This window comes from Protopterus annectens, chromosome 5.part0 (genome assembly GCF_019279795.1).
Source record: "Protopterus annectens isolate FY-2018-M chromosome 5.part0, PAN1.0, whole genome shotgun sequence".
Lineage (NCBI taxonomy): Eukaryota > Metazoa > Chordata > Ceratodontiformes > Protopteridae > Protopterus > Protopterus annectens.
In genome coordinates this window covers 1402595295-1402611803 of record NC_056735.1, presented here as the reverse complement: position 1 = coordinate 1402611803, position 16509 = coordinate 1402595295, and the positions used below count along the sequence as shown (strand labels likewise).

At 37.9% G+C, this 16509-nt stretch overlaps 1 protein-coding gene across 1 annotated transcript in view; it reads left to right on the top strand.

The window, feature by feature from the left end:
* The window catches only part of LOC122801697 (prolylcarboxypeptidase), a 755483-nt gene extending 750704 nt beyond the window's left edge, over window positions 1–4779 (top strand). Inside the window, exon 9 of the mRNA XM_044071210.1 lies at window positions 2724–4779. Coding sequence (XP_043927145.1) covers window positions 2724–2928 — 205 coding nt within the window. The 3' untranslated portion in view covers window positions 2929–4779. The remainder of the gene's footprint in view (window positions 1–2723) is intronic.
* The last annotated feature ends 11730 nt before the right edge of the window (window positions 4780–16509 follow it).

Sequence of the window (16509 nt, the reverse complement as noted above, 5' to 3'; positions counted from 1 at the left end):
GAAAACATTTTCCTTCTGCACCATAAAAAATCATATTGACCCTTTTTCTACATCTATATCTTCAATACCGGAATTTTTATCTGAACTTTTTAATGATGGTGCAGCTGCAGCTACTATTAGAGTACAGTTAGCAGCAATCTCTAATTTTCACTTTGGAGAAGGAGGACCCAATATTATGTCACTCAGGCTTTGTAAAGCTTTCCAGAGCGGTATTAACCTGTTAAGACCACCCATTATACCACCTCTACCTCCATGGGACCTAAATTTCATATTATCCCAGGTAATTCTCCCCCCTTTTGAACCGGCGTCAACCTGTGACTTGAAATTCTTAACCTGGAAGACTATCTTCTTAGTGGCTATTACTTCAGCTAGAAGGGTTTTGGAATTACAAGCTTTATCCGTCAAGCCCCCATATATTCTGTTTCATTCCGACAGTCTCACTTCTCACAAACCCATCCCTTCTATCAAAAGTGTGCCCAGAATCAAACTTGAATCAATCTATAGACTTACCAGTTTTTCCCCCAACTGTGGCAATAAGGCAGAATACACGTTACACCAACTTGATGTAAATAGACAGTTACATTTCTACTTACACAGAACAAATGATTTTAGAAAAACTGATCAGTTGTTTGTATCCTTTTTAGATTCCAAGAAAGGAGCTTCAGTAGCAAAAAACACTCTATCCAGGTGGTTGTCAGATTGCATCTCATATATACCTATCACTCACTGAATAAGCAACCTCCAGACAAAGTAAGAGCTTCATTCTATGAGAGCTATCTCTACCTCTTCTACCTTCAGTGCAAGAGTACCGATTGATAACATTTGTATGGCAGCAACATGGGCAAGGCCTCATACCTTTATTACTCATTACAAAGTGGATTTGGCCTCCAGGGACAAGGCCTCTTTTGCGTCCACTGTTCTGGAGAATGTCCTCCTGTGAGTCACCCAAGAAGGATGGTGCTAGGGATGCTGTCCTATAAGTAATGAATGAAGGCGAGATAGGACAACTACACATAAAGAAGTTATGTACTCACCATAACATTCCATGCGAGTTGTCCATCTCGCCTTCATTCTTATGTCCCACCATCCTGGCCCCGTTCTTTTTTAACTCCTGGTGGATCGAGAGGTTTTTTAATTGGTATATGGTTGTCTCTTTCTCTCTTCTTAGATTATGAAGTAATATAAGATTTCTGTATACATATATATATATATATATATATATATATATATATATATATATATATATATATAAATAGTTTTACCAGCAAACAAGATCTGGGGAATACCCTGGAGCATCATGGGATAGGGAGTAAGTCACGAGCTGGTTGGGGGCCTCGAGCTTTAGTAAACGGCCAAGCCAGAACAGATCATTGGTTCTAAACCCATAAGTAATGAATGAAGGCGAGATGGACAGCTCACATGGAACATTATGCTGAGTACGTAACTTCTTTATTAGCACCCACTGTTGTGCTAAGATACACGGTAAATATAATGATATTTTCGTATGTTTTGCACAGTAGCCTTGCTCTTGTTGATGCAAGGTCTCTATAAACAAATATATGTGGATCCAGTGAAACTTGTCTAACTTTCACATCAGCATTCAAAACACTGATGGAAAGAAATTCCAAAACTCAAAATATCAACACTGTGTCTGTTGTAGGAGGGAATATGCCCTTTCTCTGTTGTGCAACCGGAGACTTGGTATAAGATGCAAAAACCATTGTTTTTGGATTTGCATACTGTTTCGGAAAGTGCATAGTTTCTGTTGATATTTTGAGTTTTAGATGTTTTGTGGCCAGTGTTTTGAATGGGTCATAGGGTCATAGGTTAGTACTAGGCTAACTGCCCTTGCGAGCCATTTTAAGCCTAGCCAATTATCCCTTGTGAGACTCAAACCTTGCACCTTGTGTTTATAAGACAAACACCTTAACCATTAGGCCACCCTCACCTATAGGTCCCGAACCAGCTCGTGACTTACTATAAACATGTTGATGATGTTGTTGTATCAATTTTAGTAGACCTGTGCATATGTATGTATGTATGTTTGTGTTTGTCTGTTTTTAGATACACCCACGTGTATGTATAGGTTAATACTCTGAGCTACTTGCAGTAATGACGCATAATTTATATAAGACCACACAGTCTCTGTGTTATTGTTATAAATGGAATGTGCAACCATAAAAGTTAAACTGCTAATTGAATCAGAAGGCCCAGTACTGCATTGCTAGTCTTATTGCATCATATGATAGTGCACTTTTAGTGTGAATGATTCAGCCAGGTAAATAACCGTTTATTTTGCACTAGCAAAGGATTCCGATGCTACACTTAAGTAAATAAAATAAGTGAAAAAGAACCAATGATCTGAAGCAGTATATTTTTGGCTGAAAAATAAACGAAACAAGTGCACCTTATTTTATTCATAATCTACTGGAACCACCTCTGTATAGCATTTATACTTTTAGAAGAAGGTAATAAATGCAGTATATGCATGCCAGCTAATTGTTCTCTCTTACTCTGATGAGTCACAGCAGACTCCTAGAATGACCCTTGGACAGCCACCATTACCTCTAGAGTTTGCAAGGCAAAGGGGGAAACAGAAGGAGATTGTCAGTTCTTTCTTCCATATCACTCATGCACACACTATTACTACATAATGTATTCACGATGTTAAGTCTTTAAATCAAGAGTTTAAGATGTAACTATTTTATGGATTTCTGTTGCAGCAACGGTGATATGGATCCTTGGTCTGGCGGTGGAGTCAGAAAAAAGATTTCAGAAAGCTTGATTGCTATAAATATTCCTGAAGGAGCTCATCATCTGGATCTGCGCTCTAAGAATGTGAACGATCCTGCATCTGTATTGAAGGCACGCAGTTTGGAGATTCAGTATATAAATAAATGGATTCAGGAGTTCAGGCAGAGGAGCTGACTGCATACTATTTCTGTAAAAAAAAAAAAATAATGTTTTCAATGCCCTAATCTGACCTTTTCATGTTTATGAAATATGAGACCCTTTTACAAAATAGTTTCTGAGAACTCAACATCTCTTGGCAGTATCCATTGTAGTAGTTCTCTGAGTTATGACCAGCAGACAGATGTGTAAGGAATTCTGCAGTTATTTAATGTATGAGTAGCCTTATAATATTTTGAATGCATTACCATGTAACTTGGGAGGCCACTAATAATTATTTTTTCTGATTTAGGTTTCTGTGTAATAATTGTGAAATTTAAATACAAGCAGCAAATAGTTTTTTCTGTACCTTCCGTTCACCACACTCAGACACACAGCCAGTGAAATTTTTGAAGGTTGCATAATGAGTCTCCCTTTGACAAAGTATAATTCCAAAATATTCATATTAATGGAACATTTTAAACAGTATAACAGTGTTTGGACACTGTTGCAGTGGAGTTTGGACTCTTGTGTATGTTATACCACCGGAGGTCTGGTAGAGAGTCTGCTATCTGAACAAGGATGTTTATAATCCTCAGAATTATTTGAGTTTTACAAACGTAACAGACCTGTTGAGCTAAAGCTTTTAAATACTTTTTTTCTTTAGTACTATAATCCTCTTTATTCTGGGCAACCCTTGCCTCTTCAGTGACCCTTACTGTGAAGGACTTAGGGAGAACATCTGTGAGCTTTCTCACAGCTGATGCTTAGTCCATCTGGGACCTCACAGTTAATTCTAGGGGTTTGCTATCTCTTGTTCCACTCTCCATGTGGTATATCATCCTCATCTCCAAGATAAAAACATCCTTCTTATCTCACAATCTCTTCCATAGCTATGAAAAACTTGTCTGATGCTTTGAGCTCAGAATGTCTTTATACCGATGCAGTGAACTCCTGATCTGAACCGATCTGTGAAGGTACGTAACTATTAATAATGTGGAGATTTTGGGGACTTGCTATGCTACATTTTGACAATCTGTGTGTAATGTTACATTTTAGAATATGCGTTTAGTAGATGTCACACACAAATTAGTTAAACAGAAAGCAGAATTTCCTTGCTGAGTAAATGACTATTAAGCATAGATTTTTTTTCTGCAATATTGCTTAAGCATCAAGGGCTGGGCCCTACTTGTGCAGTTTTTATTTTTAGCTGACGCTGCCATTTTTAAAGCTTTTCCTGACAGCATATGTTGCATTTTTGCTTTCTAGGAAGATTTTCATTTATTGTAATTCTGCTACTGTAGCATTACCAAAGAGAAGTCAAAGCATTTTCTTTTACTATCTTCAGCAGTGTTTTCTTCCCATATCTCCCTTGAGGCAGCTAAATCATTTCTTTAGGGGAATATATTTTAGCTATGGTTAATGATGATCAAGAATTACTAAAAAGAATATATACCTCTGTCTCTACACAGGATTATATTTTTTGCTTGTTTTCGGGGGGGGGGGGGCTTTTATAATTTGACATGCATCATTGTTAAGTAAGAATAGCTGCTGAAATGTACTCATTGTAGAACATTATTTAAAATGTCACAATAAGTTTACATGTTGTGAAATGACTTATGGGCTACAACGTCTAACTTTACTTTGCTTACTGATGTATAAGATGTGCACAATGCACTTGTCTTCACCTTTTGCCTCACAGTGCACTTGAAACATAACTATATAATGAGATAAAGCACAAATGTGCCTTGTCATGTTATTCCTTAACAGTATTAAATGTTGGGCAAGAAGAATCTTGGCTATTTCTTCAGCTGTACTTCTATGGTATGATGGTATTCCCTGTTATTCCCATGGCATAAAGTAACTGTTTTTTGTTTGTTTTTAAAGTTATGGTTCCATGTATGATTTGGGTGACTTTGCCAAAGATGTGCAGTTTTGCAGAGTAGCATCACACCTTGCTGTGCAAGGCACTCAGCTTTACCTTGCACTTAACAGTGCACCTACTGGAGTAAGACTATCCTGTAATTAAACTTACTTTGCTGTGCATTGTTCCTTAATGATGGTACACTGGACAAAAATGTCAAAAAGCTGACTGGTCAGCACCATTACTAATAATATGGTGTTTATAACTAACTTTGGGTCTAGGGCATTATTATTCTGAAGAGTGTGCCATGCCATGTGATATCATCATACTTACTGTTTGCTAAGCACATACTGAAGCACGACGCATATCTGGAAGAACATATACTTCTAAGTTTTCAGTATTTTTGAAGTGTTAAATGGAAGAGTAAGCTGGTCTGTCCTGGACCATTTTCTGCCATGTCCTGTGCCATAATGGAAAGGATAAATACAGTAGGCAGAGTGTTTGGTGGAGGTAGTGGTAAGAGGAAAGAAGAATATCTGTAAAAAACTTGTACATTGGAATATGCAAGCTCCACATAAACAGTGACAAAAGATCAGGATTGAATCCCAGATCTGGAAATTTAGAGTCAGATATCTTTCCACTGAGCCTTCAAGCTGCCATAGCTTCAGAACATTTCTTTTTATATTCTATTCTTTGAGTAAATAGGTTTACTATCAGTTAACTGACTGTAAGAATGCCAAAATGGCATATTTGTGAACCAAAATGTCAGTTTTCAAAATATTGAATGTTCAAAATATCGATCAGACATTTAGAAAATGTCGAAATCAACATTTTCAACCTCTGAGAGCGTTTCCATGGCCCCTCCCTGCAGAACATGATTCAAAACCTCTCCTTCCAGTGAATAGCATGTGAACATATTTTTCAGCAGAAGAATGGCAGTTTATAGTCTCATGATGCTTAGCATTCTAGGTTACCATAAATACAGTAGTATATGAACAGTGTAACATTAAGTTAGAGAGCAGTTGTTGCACTCCGAGATGAATTTTAAGTTGATACACAATGTGATAAGTAACATAAGTAGTGAAATCCATTTTTAGAGTGCGGCATACCATATGGACCCTAATAAAATTTGTAGGACATGTGTATACTGCAAGTATCCCAGTTACTATTTCCAAATAAGAATTAAAAGGAAAAGTGTTTTGCAACCAATTCACTGAATCCTCTACATGTGAAGGTGTCCCTTTTTGCCAACAGCTTTCTGAATGTATTTTCCTTTTCCACTAAACGTCTCCTTTTTGGTGATGGAGGTGCAGAGAGTAATAACTGTGAAACCAAGTCCTCAACATGATTCTGTTCCAACTGAATTGCATGTAATATATCCATAATGTACAATTTCTTTCTACCTTGAAGGCTACGGAGATGATGATGCCAGCCTTCAACTGCATTTTCTGATCTAGGGAAACCTTCTGTGCAAGTATCATAATGACTCCAAAATACTAAGTCAAACAGTGGTGGAATCCTTTCTGATGTGCATCCACGCATCCCGTACCTTCTAGATTTACCTAGTAAATAATTCTCTTTGAAAAATGTGCATAAAGGCTGAGCAATATCAGGCATGTCACGCTCAGTACTATGAAATGTAGGAAAACATCCTCCGGCTTTAGAAATGCTAAGGCTGGTATTTCTTTACAAAGGACTGAGAATGACCTACTCTGGCCAAACTCAGCAGCAAAGTGTAGTATCTGTATTTGTCACCATATAATTTGGCAGAAATGAAACCAGCATCCCCTGGCTGATGAGTTTGGAAAGTGTCATGATGTAATGGCATTCACAGCCCCTTTTTCAAAGTCGCTCAAAATCATTTGTGGTGCTAAGGCCACACTGTTTTGTAATGACAACTATTTTGTGACTCTGTCCCTCATCCCCATCATGTGTAATTACAAAACTACCACTTTTAATAGGTAACATGTCAGCAGTTTGATTCTTTAGATTTGTAAAATCCTTAAATGCAGCTGCTTTGCCTTTGTTTCTTGCTCTAACAACAATTTGTTTCAATGCAGTGGTGTTTGGTAAATCAACGGTGACATCTGTTGATGTACTAGCCAGTACGTCTGAAACAACCCTGCAAGGGTCCTGTGTATTTTGTTCAGCCCTCCTTTTTATTGTTTCTTTTACCCTAATACAGTCAGGTTTAACAGGGTTAGGTGCATGGAAGTGTGGGGTGGTTCTCTGCAATATTTCACCTTCACTACCCCCCAGAGTAATACATCTGCCCTTACACTTTTTTGCTTTAGGGAACAACACCAATATTTTCTATCACCAGCCTGCTTTTCTAAGTAATACACATAGCCTTCAATCAGCAGCATTCTCCTTCCTTTCTGTGAACTTACAGTATTGTATACAGCACATACTCTTCCTGGACCAGTACTCTCAACAGCTATGTCAGTGACCTGCCAAAACAACACATACAGTGCCTACTATAATTCAAAGGTGTATCACCACTACAACAACTACACCAATTCCAACAGAAAAAAGTTTGCAGTAATCATATATCACAGTAGTACATCTATACATATATACCTCATATAGCAACTAGATTTACCAATTGTACTGTATGACATCGAGCTTTGCATCTTACCAATCGATAATTACTGACATTGAAAGCAATCACTGCAGGTATGAAACAACATACAACTAAAATGCTACTAACAGCTGCAATGCGAATTGCTAGGAATGTTTATAGTACGTGGTACACATAAGTATGGCAAATGTAGCATATTTGGTGACCATATCATTTCCACTTTGAACAATACACATGTTACTTTACCTCTGAGATGCATTGCATAGCTACGAGTATTACGGTTACTGTGTTAGACTTGGTCTTGCTTTTTCCTTCCTGAAACCACGGTAAGTCGCACTCCCACTATTTCAAAGGCTGACACTTATGTCAGCAGATGTGCGACTGGCAATTTCATTGCTTGCGTAGTGTCGAATTCTGTTTAGCCGAAGATTCCCTGCAATTCGCACTTATGGCAGTTGAGTATTTATTTTTCGACTATATACGTCGCTAGGCAGGACATTTCGACCATGTGAGTTTCGGCAGCCTACAATTTGGTGTTATGATAGTAAACAGAGTAAATATATGTGCCTTGATTTACTGCAAGATGGACATAACACTGGTTTGGGGCCAGATATTTTTCTGGCTTATGTTGGCAGCTTTTATATATCCTGAGCTGCAGTGCATCTGCAACCAGAAGGCACATTCAGGATCAGTTTCCACTTTTTATGTGTAGTGTTAATCCTTTTTATTTGCTGTCAAGCCTGCATTTTCTTTAATTTCTTGTTACATGAAGTTGGCATATTGGTCGGCAGTACTATCGGAAGTACATATTAAAGCAGTACTGTGTGAGGATGCTGCTGTCGCATTTCCCACAGACCTTGTATCAGTAAACCAAATATGACTGTAGACATAGTATGTTAATAAATACAGTCATACCTCTCAAACTCTGAACAGGAATATAACCTAGGGCTTGCTTAAGGGTCAGAAGGAGGAGAACATTTTTATTTTCATCATCATTGTGTAGAAAGTTCTCTTAAACAAATTTAACTTCATAAAAATCAGGATGTCTAGGAGGTGCAGATAAAAAAATGATGAAAATTGTTAAAGCACTCTGCCTGAATCATAACATTTCAAAGGTATGGATGTGCTTCGTTGCAGAAGCTTGGTTGTAAGTTGCAGAAACATAGCTAAGACAAGATGAAGGGGGCAGTAGGAGCAAAGTGTTTGGGGGAGCAGTTGGCTGATCTTGGTTACTCTTGAATGCATACTGGCTTTTAAAAGGCAGTTTTACCTGAGCACTGTAATGCTCCCTCTGTGCACTAAACTGTAGAAACTGCTTGCTACATTATAACATTTTTTAAATAAATCCTGAGCCCTGCAGTGCATTGTGCAGAGTATAAACTCTAGCAGCTGCTGAGAAGTGCAGTGATCTCCAAATCTGTGACATAAATAAAGGGGCTGTGGTTAAGTTTAAGGGGAGCTTGGGCAGGGGTTTGCTAGTTATAGATATCTTTACAGTTTTTTTTCTGTAGTTATTACTGTTCATGTTTCCTTGCACATCATGCTATCAAAACAGAACCCTTCTGCAGTTCATCACATCTAATGGAATACTGTTTACATACCGTGGGCTAGACTGTGGGTAACATTAATGTAAATAACTGACTCTGGAAGGTTTTTTTTTTTTTTTTTTTTTACTTTTGATATGTAGAGGATGTTTTTTTACTATTTACTTAAAGGAGGCAGGACTTGTTACTTTAACTTCCAGGACTGTTGGCTTTGGATCTGATGTCCTTTTGTGTTGCTGTGATACAGAAGTAGTGGACTGTGAGACTGTGGAAGTTATACTGCTTAAAGAAGTACTTGGAGAAAATTATAATACAGAAACTAATAAAATAATCAGTTCAAATATATTTTTGTTAAACAACTGACCTGTATTCTTAACAGTTGTGTTATATACTAGAAAACCACATTTTCTAGTGACCATTTCAGCTTCAGTGTATCAGATCCATATATTGTTCCAGTTAATTGTAAAAACTTGTCTAAATGTGCATGACAAAAATCGTAAACCTGAACTAATAAAAAACATTTCTTGGCCATTAGGTCTTGTGAATGTACAGCTCCGATTTTGAGAGGATGCATTTTATCATTATGTCATATATCATGGTTACTGCATTGGCAACAGTTTTACCAGGAGTACCCATGACTCGGCTGAAACCTTTGACAGCCTCACACAGCTGGATTCATTGCTAACGTTATTTCATGACCCTTCAATTCTTACTTTCCCTAAATGGTGAAATGATTTCCTCATGTTTTTCAAATTCATCAGTTGTTTGGTCAGAATTAACATGTCTTACATTTTCATTGGTGCTGTTAATAACATTTAATGTTTTTTTTTTTAAATTGTATTTGCTGTATATGTACAGGATCCAAAACATCATTGGACTGGTGAGGACATTTGTCTTCCTTGCAGACGAGTTTGCATGAGTGTGTTTGTAGAAGACAATTGTCACGTGAAGACTACCACTCTGTGTTAATTTGCCTAGTTGCTGTGTACACTTTAATTAATGACAGACTTAAATAATAAGAAGACTGAAAGTCATCAGGATATATGTATTTAGGGGAAAAAAGTTAGGGCCATGGCAGGCAAACAGTCTTCGATGTAGGCTAAAACTAAAGAGGAGCTTGAAGTCCTACAAAAGTAAAAGTTCTACCTCTTTCAGTAGAATGCAGCGGGGAAACAAAAGGTAAATTCAATCCTCCTAAAGACCCATAAGAGAAACAGGATTAGAAAGACTGAGCTTCTATCTGTGCGATGGCTGGGGGAGACAGTGATTGCAAAGACATAAAACTTACTTGAAGAATAAGTCAAATTTGAATCACAAAGTTAGTTTAAACAGTCTATAAACCTTGGATGCAGTATGTTTTCCTGTACCAAACTGAAATTCCCTTGCAGGCAGCTTATTGTCAAATGACAGTTGTATTAACACATCAGCCAAACTAGATGTGTTACGGATGGTCTAGCTTGAGAAAAAAATGGAGAAGTGCTCTATTCATCCTGCAGAGAAACCCCTTAATCCAACACTATACCAACACAAGTAGCAATGAAAGTGGTGCCAAGATCTTAATTTTTGAAAATGGTGAGATTGGTGAGGAGAACTTCAGTATTTTACAAAACATTGTGTTCCTGTTTTGAGGAATTATTTGAATTGCATTAACTTTCTCAAAACAGAAAATAGAAGAAGTTGGCTTTCATTTTAAGTCTCTTCCAGCTTCGTTATGTGCATATCATCTGGTAGGCTTTACCTATCTCATCCTTCCTTTCTTGTTTGTCACCAGAGTCCCTGGATCCCACTCAGATCATCTCCCACAGCTGCCAAGAGTAAACTGGCTATGCTCTTTGGCCCTCCAACATTACTACATTTGTATCAAAATTTGCAAGAAGTCAGAGTTTCTTTACTTCTGGGCCGTATTCAGCCAATGCCAGTTACAGTCTGTCTCTCATTTGATCTTATATCTGCACCAGACATACAGTATTTACTAACTGTATGCCCATAGAGGCAACCTGTCTGAGATTGCAGGAATTCAAAGTGTTTCTGTGCCTGGATGTCTGGTTGCTTGCCATTCCCAGGGAAGCTCTTGAATTGTACTTTATCAGAAGAGTGAATGTCTGCTCAGTCTGTTTACTTCTCTAAGAGCTATGGTGGCTTTGTCACATTTTATGATTTGTAACGCTAGGCTACATATCTGGGTACTTTAGTGGATCCCGTCAGTTCACTGGTCTCAGTGTTCAGACAATCACCTCCAACCCATTCATATTTCCTAGGTGTGCTGCTGTTGTCTAGCTGACTGCTGGATAAGGCAAACTCCTTGAGCTGTATGCAACCCTTTTCACCTTCAAACCCCATTAGTGATAGTTACCACAGCTGTGTCTTCCCTGTGGTGTTGGGGGCTCTTCAATGTGCAAGACGGTTCAGGGGATGCTAATATTTCAGGAAACTGTTTAGTACAGAAGTAGTATGGAAATGAGAGCAGGTTCCTATTCCATGTGGCATTGCTGGAGACTTTTTTTCAGTTCAGACAATATGGCTGTGTTTCTGGTATATTAGAAACAAGGCAGAACTCAGTCTCACACACTAAGTCCTGAAGCTTTGAGGGCATGGCAGAGACCCTTCAGTCCCATCTCTTTTTTTGGTAGCAGCGCCCAGTCCAGCTGTAGCAACCATCCTAGCAGAAAGTTTAAGCTGGTGCCTCTTAGTGCAACATACACGGTCACTCAGAGAGTAGTAAAGAAAACCTTTCTTATTGGGGTCATCTAGTCCGTGACAACTTAGCATTTACAGCTGACACCAAGTACAACAGCCATTTCCCATTAATCTCACAATCAGAAGCTCAAGCAAAGGATGCCCTGTCATACCATTAGCTCAGTGGACTCCTCTATGATTTTTTTTTTTTTTTTTTTGCATTTTCCTCTGATGACAAAATCTATTTAGAAAGCTAGCTGAGACAAGTCAGAAGTGATTTTTGTAGCCTCATTTTTTGACTAGACAGATTGTGTTCCCTTTTCTTCTATTCTTTATTTTCTCCAAATCTCAAAAGATGCTATCATCTAAGACACCCTGTGTTCCAATGATCACTTATGGTCCTGGTTTTCCATAAGGGTAATGTAGTAATTGAAGGGGGGAATCTCCTTCATTGTATGAATATCTATGAGCAGTGCAGATTTTACATGACCAGAACTAAACCATTCAGGAAACTTGACCAATTCTTTGTCTGTTTTATCAAATCGAAGTTGGGCAAGAAGGTTTGCAAGCTTGCATTTTGCAAATGGTTAGACAAAAGCATTAACTTTTATTAGGAGAATTACAGGAACACCTTAGTTGTACCTCTGAAAACCCATTCTGATCAGAGTTTACTACTACAGCCTTTTTCCATAACTCAATTTTAGACAGTATTTGTGCTGTAGTAACTTGGGCTTCCTCGAGGCTTTTGTGGAGCAGTGTAAGCCTGTCATCCTTTCAAAGTCCAGGTCATGCTTCGACTTTTACTGTCATCTAGGGTATTTTCCCATGAAAGTGGCCACCTAATAGATGTTTTTAGGTAGGGACTCTGTCTTATGGGTTACTATTGGTGGATCTCTCCTTGTCAAATACAACATGCATGTATATACCATAACAAGACAACTGTATGAAGAAGGTCCATTTTCAGTAACGTGTCCCCCCTGCATTATTTCCTTCTCAGCTTTTATATTGACTACAGGACTGGAGAATGATGGACTTGAGGTACATTGTGAGAGTGAATGTTTTTTGGCAGTCTGGAAAAGTTTTGTCAACCAAATGGTTCCACTGGTTACTGAAGAAAGCTGACCTTACAGATCTGTTATGATAAATTCATAACTTTCATTTGTTGTGTGCATTAGAATGACCCTTGGGACATCTGGTTTGTGTGGAACTGATCCTTACAATATTTTAAACAAATTCTTCCTCTTAAAAAAAAAAAAAAGGAGATTTTGCCAGACTAAATGTAGTGGACCAGCCCTGTCAGTCTTGATTTCAAGGGAAACAAATCCATTCCTTATCTTCATCTCAGACTATCAGCATAAAATGTCCCAGGTTATGGTTCGGCAGATCACTTTCAGTACCAGTAAGTAGTGCATCTGTGACTGTTCATTGCTGTCACAGCATCAGTACCAAGGAGATGTGAGTAGTTTGGCTAGCTTTAAAAGGCTTTCTTAGTTCCATGCTGGTATGATAGGTGACAGAGACAGTACAGCAGTCTTGAGATATCTGAGCACACAGAAAGGGACATGGTCTTTGCAGCTACGCACTTTGGCTTTAAATATTTCAGAGTAGGCTATAAAAAAGAAGCTAAACTCTGCAAGCTGTTATCTTTCCTTTACACTTTGGTTTGGCAGTACAGATTATGCACGGAAATTTCAGTGACCTTAAATAAAAACACTGTAATGCTGAAATCCATATTTCAGGAATTAGATTATCTACAGACTGGTCTGTTTTCTTCCCCAGAAAATTCACAGCTCATGAAGTTTTTTGTCTGAGTAAGTCACAAAAGACAGGATAGGCAACAGATGCATTTTTCTCCCATTGGGGTAAGGGTTATTCTGTTTGCCTTGTCCCTTATTTTTCTCCAGAACATTTTTCTGAAGTTAAAACAGGACAAAGTACATCTTGTTCTGAGAGTCCCAAGTTGGCAAAAAAGGCCATGTATATCCCAGTTATTGTAAATTGTATTAAAGTTCTATGGGGATTACCACCACTTCATACTCTGTACTTTTTCAACATGGGACAGAGTCCACTCTTCAATTTTGTCTGATGTGAAGAGCCTGGATAGTTGTTACTGGTAGCTAATATGATTTCCTTTTCCATGGGCATTGTGCAGGCCATGAAAGAGTCATAAATCCCTGTTGTGATGAACGCTTAGCAAGTTTATCTAAAATTTGCCTGGTAGTTCTACAGACCCCATGGTCCATTTTCAGTGTGGACAGAAGAATTGTGAACCATTGTAACATTTCTTCCTTCTGCTGTAATGTTGCATATATTCTTTGTATGAGTCAGGTGTAGCTTACTTATACTATGAAACACACGTGCCAGCTTTCTTGGCATATTTGCCTTTGATCACTCCATTCTCTTCCATGGTAGATGCAAGGCATTTTCTTAAAAAAAATGATTCACACTTAAATCTCTCAAGGAAGAATATGTTGTACTTAAATTAAATCTTTATCCATTTGAACCCATAAAGTTAGTTGACGTTGTTTGTATAAAGAGATGTAGATGCTAGAAGAATTTTAGAATTATAGGCCTTGAATATGTTCTTAACCTTATCCGATTTTCCACAACTTAGAATGGTGTTTCTTCTTTTTTATGTCTAAAGTACTATTTGAAAGAAATGTAATAATTCTTTTCTGGCTGATGTCTACTTTCCAAAATGAGAAAATAAGCAAGATATTGTTTGCATACTTTGTTCACAGACAACTTGGGTATTACCATTTTCTGTTTGTTTCCAGAAAACTAGTCATTTGTACAGCTCCTTTAACTGTAACACATATGTCAGTACTCATCAAGGAATGGCAAGAGTTCCCTCCTGCATAGTAGCATTTGCTCAGTGTTTTTCAAGGATTTTTCTGTCCTGAATATCTGTCTATCTATAGAGCTGTCTGTCTATCTCTGCCTGTCATTGCTGCATGGCAGGTTGACTTGAGTTTGGATTATTTACAGACATTGGTCTGAAAAGCAGTAGAAACTGAAACAAAAAGTTGAATATGGTTATATGTTGGGTGGACAAATCACTACCACCACACAGGGGGCTGTACCTCCTTTTACCCCTACTTGATAAAGAGGGGGAAATCCTCATTAAGGATTTTTCATTGACTGTCCTGTTTTCTGGCTACTAGTCACTTGTGATCAGATGGCTGTTGGTTTCTCTTGTTAACTGCAGTTGTCTCCTTACTCCTCAAACTTTACAGAATGGACTATTAGTGCTGAAGCAGAACAAGATATACAAGGTCTTGTTTAGTCATTCTTCTTCCTTCCAAGACTCCAGGGGGTACTTCTGGTCATTCTATCAATTTAGTTTTGCTAACTGCTAAAGTACTACTTTCAAAGTGTAATAGTACAGCTTCAAGAGTATCATCTTTGAGAGAGACGTATTTTAGTAGACAAGCTACACTCCCTCCCTCTTCCTACACACAAGCTACAGTTATTTAACTGTATGTATTATTGCAAGTTTATCATTTTTTGTTTTTTACTTTCTTAGTCCATTCAAGCACAGCAGGGTTTCATCTAAAGCACTTCTGATGGGGGCCTTTCCTTACTAGGCAAATGATATGTTCTTCACTAGAAGAGCTAAGGGTCTTAAGCCAACTTCTTTGAATCCAGTGGTACAAGACTAAAGTCAATGCAGTCAACACTGAGACAGGTAAAGGCTTGAACAGAGGCACAGGTATTGCTGGGAAAATGAGTACCAAAATAAGGAATCAAGGAAAGTGGCGATAGTCATTTTTTATTATTTTTATTAATTGCTGCAGTCTGGTCCATTCATTCCTCTGTGAGAAGAGGATTATTACAATGTTAACTTTTATACAGTTGGCTGTCAGTTGTTTTTTTTTTTTTGCTATTCTCTAACCTGATGTAAATGTCACAGTAGGTGCTAAACAGGTGTGCAGTGGTCACAGCATGGGATGTCACACACTCACATAAGTGACGTAGCTGTTTACCAGCCTTGCCTCCTTCAATGCTTCCTCCTCCAGTTAGGTCTCCATTATCCTCCAGTGACTTATTGACAGGAGATGCATCCTAGAGACATTTTACCTTCCCTGCCCCCCAAGAAGACTCTTGTTATTCCTCTCGCTCTGTGGACATCTCCTCCAACACAAGACCTATATGTGTTTACTACCTGCTGAAACACTTTTTTCCTCAAAGATCTACTGTTAATATTAGCACTCATTTAGCCCTACTTTCTCTGCCTGTGGGGTTCATGAGGCTTGTTGATTAAATAATGATTAAAACGATATTTGCCAGGATTTAGCTATTATATTCCCTAGTTTACAAAAACCAATGATATACTTATGAACCAGATGACTTTATTGGTAAAGTGCTTTCATTCATAAGAACTTCATCAGAACCAATAACAAAAAATAAGCCTGCGTACCAAACCTACACTTTTTTTTAACAAATATACTATAAAAAGCTAAAGCTTCCACCACAACCCCCTAAAAAAATCTCATGTGTAAAATCTACATCCAATCCAATAATAGCAGGTGTTTACACACGGTGTATATTGGTTAAAAAAAAACATGCAGGTTTGGTACGCAGACTTATTTTTTGTTATTGGTTCTGATGAAATTCATATGAATGAAAGCACTTTACCAATAAAGTTGTCTGGTTCAGAAGTATTTCGTTGTTTTTTGTATTCTTGGTTTGTTCTTGGGTCGCGTGGATGATATTCCCTAGTTTGTCACTGTGTATTCTTTTGATCTGATAGCTCATCAAAGTGTTTTATGGTCTTCACTCTGACCAGATTCTGTCTTCATTTTTAGCTTCTATCACATGCACAGTTTCAAGTGACACAACCTGCTAACCTTTTGTTTGAGCAGTTTACTCTTTTAACTGTATAGTATCCTTTATTTTTGATGTACCATTTGCATGTATTGTACCACAGGTCTATATTCTGTAGTAGACTAATC